Consider the following 8351-nt stretch of genomic DNA (forward strand, 5'->3'; position numbering starts at 1 on the left):
GTTTTGTTTGAGAGAGGATTTCACTATGTAGTTCAGGCTGGCTCTGAACTCACTATATATAGCCCAGGCTGGATTATACAGCCCAGACCGGCCTGGAACTTGTGGCAATCCTCCTGCCTCAGCCTCCCAAATGCTGGGATCACAAATGTGCACCACCACATCCTGCTGTTTATCTCTTTGTGTCTTCAAGTCTTCAGTGAAGGCTTCTCTGTGCCTCAGTTTCTATTCAGTAAAACAGCGAGGATGGCATTGGATAAAATTTAGATGAGCTATAAATACAGTGAAGTAGCACATTTTTTTTTGAAGTAGCATTTTGTCATCAATGGAATCTCCCCTCTTATTCCCCATGTCATCAACTGTGCCCTCAGGAACACAAAGACCTGGCTACTTATAACACTCTCTCCGATGCAACAGGATTGGTCCAGATGGGCAGGAAAATGGCCCCAGCCCATTCATTATCAGGCTTCTGTGAAGCTAAGTTCATGAGGCTGAGACAGGATAGCGCCCCCTTAGAGGGCAGACACTGTAAGCATGCAGCATGGGGGTGTCAGGGCCTTGGGGGAGCAGTTAGCTGGACAAAATATCCAGTGTACAGAGAAGTGGAGAGGGGAGGGAGGAAGGGAAGGAGGGAGGGAGAGAGACAGAGAGAGAGACAGAGAGAGAGAGAGACAGAGAGAGACAGAGACAGAGAGAGACAGAGAGACAGAGACAGAGACAGAGACAGAGACAGAGACAGAGACAGAGACAGAGACAGAGACAGAAATCTAAGTATCATGGAGCTCTTAGGTCAAAAAAGGCCAACAGCCTTGTGGGCAGTTACCGAAGACGCTGGATTCTCCTTCCGCTAGGCTTCCCGGCACCTTCAGTCACAGAGCTCTGAGTCACACAGCTCCTAAAGTACCCAGCCCACGTCTGGCACACAGGAAGTACGAAAGTCACTGATAACCAGGTGTGATGGTGCACCCCTTTGGTCCCAGCACTCAGGCAAGAGGAGTACTCTGAGTCCAAGGGCAGCCTGGGCTACATAGTGAGTTCAAGGTCAGCTTGAACCACATAGCAAAACCTTGTCTCAAAAACAAACCATCAAACAAATAAACAAACAAACAAAACCCAATAATCAAATGAAGGAAGGGCTGAGTGATTCACTAACGCGTAGGACCCTGCATGCATGCTTTCCCATACTGAGAATGCCTATGTTCACACTTGTATTTTTCCCACGGCTTCCAACAAACCTGAGAACAAAGGCAGTTTCTCTGCAGACGTTTCTTCTACTTTCCTTTTGGCACAACTGCTCCGTGCAGGAGGAGGAGGGCAGGATGAACGTGTGGCTGGCCTGCCTTCTGTCCGCCGCTCTCTTCTCTGTGTTCTTCACCTCCCTGGGGAAAATCGAAGAACGTATGGAAAACAGCGAAGAGTCAGTGTGAGCTTTTCAGGAAAATATTTGCAGCCCCATTCAAGCCAAGAGCCCTGGGCTGACACAGGTGATCACATGACAGGACTGGCTCACTGATACTGCACCCCAGAGAGGGATAAGGCTTCCTTGCGTGTAAGGACCGTAAATTCACACTATAAAGACAGACAAGGAACCCATGCTCTGAGAGAAGGCTAAAATACCTAAAGCTTTGAAGGCAAGCTAAGTTCAAGGTGGGGCTCTGCCATGTGCTGTGTGACTCTGAGCAGATTACTTAACTTCTCTGGCTGATTTACTTAACATAGTGATAACTGAACTTAGCGTTGTGGTGAGGACTGAGTTACCATAGATCCAGTGTGAAACATGGTGCCTGGGAAACAGGAAGTTCTCCCAAGCAGCTACTGTGGTTACAGGAGAAGGTTCCCAGTGGGGTGTTTGTGAAGCTCAGGGTGCATAACAGGAAAGACAGACTGGACGATCCGTCAACTGGCTCTTGAAATGTGAGTAGACATTTCTTCATCAAGAAGCAGGTTAGGGGCTGGGGAGATAGCTCAGTAGAATAAGCACTTGCCTGGCAAGCTCAAGGGCCTGAATTCAATCCTCAGTTACACACACACACATATACACACACACACACACACACACACACACACACACACACACACACAAAGGAAGCAGGTTAGGGGTATTCAAGACAGACAAAAGAGCAATTGATATGTAAACAAGTAAACAAAGACGCTGTCATAAGCTAAGCCTGGTGTCACCACAACGCTAAGTAATCCTAGCACTGTGGGAGGCTGAAGCAGGAGGATCACAAGTTTGAATCTAGCCTGGGCAACTTAGATCCTGTCTCTAAGTTAAAAAAAAACAAAAAACAAACAAAAAAAAAAAACCACCTTTTTTTTTAAAGGGCTGGGGGCCCAGCGAGATAGCTCAGCAGTCTAAGCCAGGGCCAGGCACGGTGGCTCCTAGAGAGAACTGAGGCAGGAGGACTGTGAGTAAAGACCAGCCTGGGCAATTAGCAAGGGCCTTGCTCAAGAGAGAGAGAGAGAGAGAGAGAGAGAGAGAGAGAGAGAGAGAAGAAACTTGTATTTGTTCTTGTGCGAGTAATTCAAAGAGAGAGAGACACACACACACGGACAGACAGACACAGAGACAGACACACAGAGAGACACAGAAAGAGAGACAGAGAGACAGAGAGAGCGCACGCTCACTATGCCTCAGGATGGTGTAGATTCTAGCGCTCCTCCTGCCTCAGCTAGGACTGCAGGCACACACCACTGCTTCCAACTCGTCCTAGTTTCCATTTCTTGTGATTTGAAGCCTACACAGACCTCAGCTCCTATCTTCCACTGCAAAAGAGTGTTTAGCTTATATGACAGCCTTGGGCGTGGAGTCACAGTAGATCCCTGGTTCTGAGCACTCACTGCTCCTCACGTGGGGTTGCGCAGAGAGCGCCTGATTTCTGGCTCCTCGGCCCACAGATCCCCCACTGGCTCCTTCTCTAAGTCCTGTGTGACGCAGGCTAGCTCTTTCTGCAGCGGGAGCCGGTGGACAGAACAGCTGGCAGAGCAGCTGCAGGATGGCCTTCTCTAAGGGCTTCCCAGCTACAGACTTCCCAACCACTGCGCCTCTTGCTGCTGGGTCTGTGTCCCCTCCGCAGCCAGCTTTTCTGAGTGCTCCCTGTGAGCGAGGGGCCCGCGCACTCAGGCGATGCAGGTACCAGCAGTGTGCCTGTTTTACAGACCAGGTACCCAAGCCCCGTACAGGTTAATCAGTGGGCCTAAGTCATGCAGGAAGCAGGGGAGAGCCGGCAGGAATGCTCCTAACGATGTGTCCCTGTCCATGTCCACCTGTGAGGAACGCCCCCCATGACGTGGATCACCTTTTGTTCTGTGTGTGTGTGTGTGTGTGTGTGTGTGTGTGTGTGTGTATTTGGTACAGGGTCTCACTATGCAGATTGGATTTGTGGCAATCCTCTTGTTTTCAGCCTCCCCAGGGCCACCACACCTGGACTCTGTCTTGATGCAGTGTACCCCAGGGGCAGGGCTGGCACAGCATGTGGGACCAGAGATGGGGGGGGTCAAATCTGTCACGTTTTGTTCTTATTGCTGCTTTTTAAAAGACAAAACAGAGGGGCTGGGGAGATGGCTCAGTGGAATAAGCACTTCCCTGGCAAGCGCAGGACCTGAGTTCAATCCCTGATACCGCAAAAGTAAATAAATAAATAAATAAATAAATAAATAAATAAATATTAAAAAAAAAATAAAAGACAAAACAGGGCTGGCCAGATAGCTCAGTGGACTAAAGCTCCTGCTTAGGCAGAGCGCAGCCCGGGGGTTCGATCCCCCACTTGTGGTGCGAGGCCTGCCCCTGCTGTTCATTGAGACTGGGCGTGGTGGCATGCGCCTGTAATCCCAGCACTTGGGAGGCTGAAGACAGGAAGGTTACTGCGAGTCTGATCTGTGTAGTGAGACCCTGTAGACCCTCTACCAAATACATAAAAAAAGACAAAACACCAACTTTTAAACATACATAAAAGAAACTAGTATATTTTATAGCATATATCATTATTTAGATTTAATAGTTATCACATGAGGTCAATCTTGCTTACTCTATTACCTGCTCTGTTCCCTCACCTCAATGGATTATTTAGGGTTGTGTGTATGTGTGTGTGTGTGTGTGTGTGTGTGTGTGTGTGTGGCCAGCTCAGCCCACCAGGGGGCGGGGCTGGCTGGCATGTGGTGCTGGGGGATTGAACAGCGGTCCCTGTGTGCTTTGCTAAGCTTGTTCCAAGTTGGTGCTTTAGACCACTGAGCCATCTCACCAGCCCCTATTTAGGGTTTTTTGTTGTTTTGTTTTTGAGAGAGAATCTTGCAGGGTAGTTCTGGCTGGCCTTGAACTCACTGTGTAACCCAGGTTGGCCTTCAGGCTGAGGTGATCCTCCTGCCTCAGCCTCCCAAGTGCTGGAATAACAGGTGTGCATCACCATGCATAGTGTATGTATGTCTTTAAGTCAGGATTTACTGGAATTGAGGGTTCAACTCAGGCATTTGATCACTAGCACCATTTTTTAAAAAACAAAAACAAAAACACAGGACTGGAGAGACAGCTCAGTGGTCTAAGTGCCTGCCTGGCAAGTGCAAGGGCCCGAGTTTGATCCCTGGCACTACATGTTGTGCCGGCCCTGGAACCCCAAGTGTGCCGTGCCACCCTGAAATTGAGCATGGTGGCACATGCCTATAATCCCAGTACTCAGGAGGCTGAGACAGGAGGATTACTGAGTCTGAGCTACATAGCGAGACCTTGTCTCAAAAAAAAAAAAAAAAAAAAAAAACCAAAAAAACCTTTCAAAGGAGAGATCTGGCCTCGGAGTTGTTTTCATTCCGGCCCTGAGAGAGCTGGCTGTAGTCAAAATGCCCCTCTCACAAGCCCCTCCCATACCTCAGGAAGTGGTCCTGCAGCTCCTTAAGGTGACTGTCAAAATAACTCCACTCGCTGCAGTGGAGCCGGTTGAGCTGCTCCAGGTTGTCCTTTCGCTTCTTCATGTTGCTCAGGGTCAGGCTGATGATCTCTGCATAAGTCAGGGTCGATTCAGTGATTCCCAAGGTCAAGGAGAACCCATACTTGGGCTGTGGGGACCCTGCCCTATTTGAAGCCTAAGCCCAGTGTGGGGGCTGGGGAATGGCGGTGGGCAGGGAGGACAGCGCCTGTCTTTCTGGGGCTTCTGCATGTGAGTCCTATATTCTGTGCAGGTGACAGCCCCCTGCTGCTTGGCCTGCTTGGGAAGGACAATGCTGTCCTTTTGCAGCCTAGAACATAGCCTTCTCCCTCTGCTCCTGCAGCTGGGAGGTAGCATCCTGCTGTCACCTGGCAGTCCAGCTGCAGTGTCACGGAGGTGAACAGAAAGGGATCCAGCTCTCCTCTGCTTTCAGAAGCTCCATCTCAGGCCTACATGTTGAAGAAGTCTCTCTCTGTTCCATCCCACCTCCACTCTTTCCACAAGGCTTAGAATCTAAGCTACAGTGGTCACCAGCTGTGGGAGCTCAGACAAGGCCTCCATCATCCTGTGTCTCCATTTCCTTCTCCATAAAACAGGGACAAGCCAGGTGAGGTCATGCATACCTGTAATCCCAGCACTGGGGAGGCTGAGGCAGGAGCATTGCTGTGAGTTTGAAGCCAGCTTGAACTACATAGTGAGTTTAAGGCTAGTCTCAACTACAAAGGGAAACCCCGTCTTAATAGACAAACAAACAACAAGGATATGAGATGACCGTGGTCCTTTCTCTCCTGGTTATCAACACATCCTGACCATGCTGGTACAGCCTGGAGTAGTTGTGAAGGAAGTACACAACCAGAGGGCTCTTCCCATAAATGTTGAAGAGGTTTGATGTCAGTGGAGGGCTTTTGCAGGCTGGGTGAGACTGACAAGGAAAGAAAGAAACAGAGGGTATTGCCATGTTACACAGCATGTGAAACTCACGGTGCCCCAAAAACTTAAGACACTCACGTCCTTTGCCCATTAACTCCAGTTTTAAGGACCCACCCCAAGAAAAAGATCAACATTAGGCATAAAGAAAAACATTAGGCACAAAGATATCTCTTATAGAATATTTAATTGGCCAGGGAGATTAGCTCAGTAGAATAAGTGCTTCCCTGGCAAGCGCAAGGACCTGAGTTCAATCCCCGGTTCTGCCGACCCCCCAAAAAAAAGAATATTTACTAAATGTGGGAAAAGATTGTGAATTAGTTAATATCCAAGGAAAAGATACTGGAATCTTCACCCAAAGGACTAAGAGACCACTATTGAGGTGGTTACTGGGCTGGGAGATAGCTCCGAGTCAGCACTTGCCCAGCACGTGTGAGCTCCTGGGTACAATCCCCAGTACAGGATTAAAAAAGTTTGTTGACAGGAAGCTAGCTCAGCAGCTTAGTGCAAGCACGTAAGATTCCAAGTTCGATCCCCAGTACCACCAAAAAAAAAAAAAGTTTATAGAGCATTAATAGCTTTCAAAACGTTTCGGATAAAATCTGAGGTGACAGGTGTAGTACATTTGTAGCACATGCCTATGATGCCTAGACTGGGGAGGCTGAGGCAAGCTTACGGCCAGCCTGGGCTGCAGAGTGAGTCCAAAGCCAGCCTACACTATAAAGAAAGACCCTGCTTCAAAACAAACAAAAAAGACCAAAGAGCCTGGAAAGACATTTATTAGAATGTTAACAATTCACATAGCAAATAAAATATTTGCTGAGTATTACATATATACATTGTTTTAGGCACTGGGGATCCAGCAGAGAACAAGATAAATCCCAGGCAAGCAATAAATAAATAAATAGCTGAAGAATCACAGGATGCCGTGTGCAGTGCCCAGCACCCAGGTGGGCCTGGGGGATGGGTGGAAGAGAGAAGAGGACTGTGTTCTGGGGGGTTCACTGAAGGCCACCTTGCCTTGGGAGGTGACAGCCCAGCAGGTCCAATGGCATGAGGTGGGCAAGCCATGGGAGCTCTGGAGGGGACAATAGGTGCAGAAGGCCCTGTGGCAGACATGAGCTCATGGTGGCCAAGGGACAAAAACCAAGGCCTGTGTGGCTCAGATGACCCCTGAGAAGCAGGAAGAAAGGATGAGGCTGCAGGGGATGTTGTGGAGTTAGGATTTTTTTCTAAGAGTAATGGGAACTCCTAGAGGCTTTGAGCAGGGTACCACACAGGCTGATTAAGTTTTCACCGAGCTCTCTTTGATGGGTGTGTGGAGGAATGGCTGCCACTGGTAACAGTGACAGAGGCAGAACAATCTGCCACCTTTCACTCTAACTGTTGGACACGATCATTCAGCCTCTTCCTTCATGCCGACATCAAATCCACCAGCCTTGAAAGAGCTACGAACTATAACATTGCTGGGCTGCATTTTTCCCATTTTCCAGAAAGTCAGAAGTTAGGGGGGCTTGCCAGTTAGCACAGCTGTTTAAGTCCCTGTCCAGACAAACCCAGTCATGCGTTCAGGATATCGGTTTCATCCCCAGTGCCACATGCCACACCACACCCACCGTTAAGGCAGCCTGAGCCAGCCAGGAAAAAAAAAAAAAACAAACACCCTTTAGGGACAGCCAAATAAATCTCTTAGGCAGGGATTTCGATCCCCAGGCCGGGCCTGCCCCTGGGATGCACTGAGATGGCAATTGAGACTGGGGGGGGGGGGGGGGTAGCACGTGCCTGTAATCCCAGCTCTTGGGAGGCTGTAAACAGGAGAATCACTACAAGTCCCATCTAGTAGTGAGACTCTGAACACCCTGTAGACCCTTCCCTAAAATAAAATTTAAAAAATGTTAACCTGTACAAGCCACAGAGCTGGTGAGAAGCAGCACTGAGATTTGAATCCGTGTCTGTCTGTCTATCCACCATGACCAGGCCCTTCACAAAAGTCCCATGCTAAGTTCTGAGGAGAAATAGGCAGTGGCAATTGGTGTGCAGAAATGGAGAAGGTTCAAAATGCTCCAATCCTTGATACTTGGCCCCATTTCCAGGCCCTGCTCCTCTGTGAGCTGGTGTTAGCAGAAGACCCCAAGCCATATGAGAATCCTAGGGATGCTTGTCACTATCCGGGGTGCAAGGTGCCCTGAGTGGAAGTGACCACCTGGTGAGGTTTGTGGGAACAAGTTGGGGGGTTGGGGAGAAGAGCAGACACGTGCACCTCGCCCCCCTCACATGCTGGGGCAAATCCCTAGCAACGTCATGACCTGGGGATGACAGCCAACACTCCTTTCTCTTGCTTGTAGGCTTCTGGGTTTCTAACAAAGAGCGTGACACCGGAGAATTCCAGACCAAAGGCGCTGGCCCTATGTGCCTACCTCCCCCTAGCAGAATCCTCAGGAGATTCCTGAACATCACCTGAGTTTCCAGTCAGAAACACGCCAGTCCTTTCCTTGATATCTTTTTTTTTTT

General features: G+C 49.2%; 1 protein-coding gene across 1 annotated transcript in view; it reads right to left on the reverse strand.

The window, feature by feature from the left end:
* Fam227a (family with sequence similarity 227 member A) overlaps positions 1-8351 on the reverse strand; it is a 56732-nt gene that overhangs the window by 17827 nt on the left and 30554 nt on the right. Inside the window, exons 13-15 of the mRNA XM_023718946.1 lie at positions 5678-5825; positions 4856-5008; positions 1233-1376 (exon numbers count right to left, since the gene is read on the reverse strand). Coding sequence (XP_023574714.1) covers positions 1233-1376; positions 4856-5008; positions 5678-5825 — 445 coding nt within the window. The remainder of the gene's footprint in view (positions 1-1232; positions 1377-4855; positions 5009-5677; positions 5826-8351) is intronic.

Source organism: Octodon degus, unplaced genomic scaffold (genome assembly GCF_000260255.1).
Source record: "Octodon degus isolate 3935 unplaced genomic scaffold, OctDeg1.0 scaffold00064, whole genome shotgun sequence".
Lineage (NCBI taxonomy): Eukaryota > Metazoa > Chordata > Mammalia > Rodentia > Octodontidae > Octodon > Octodon degus.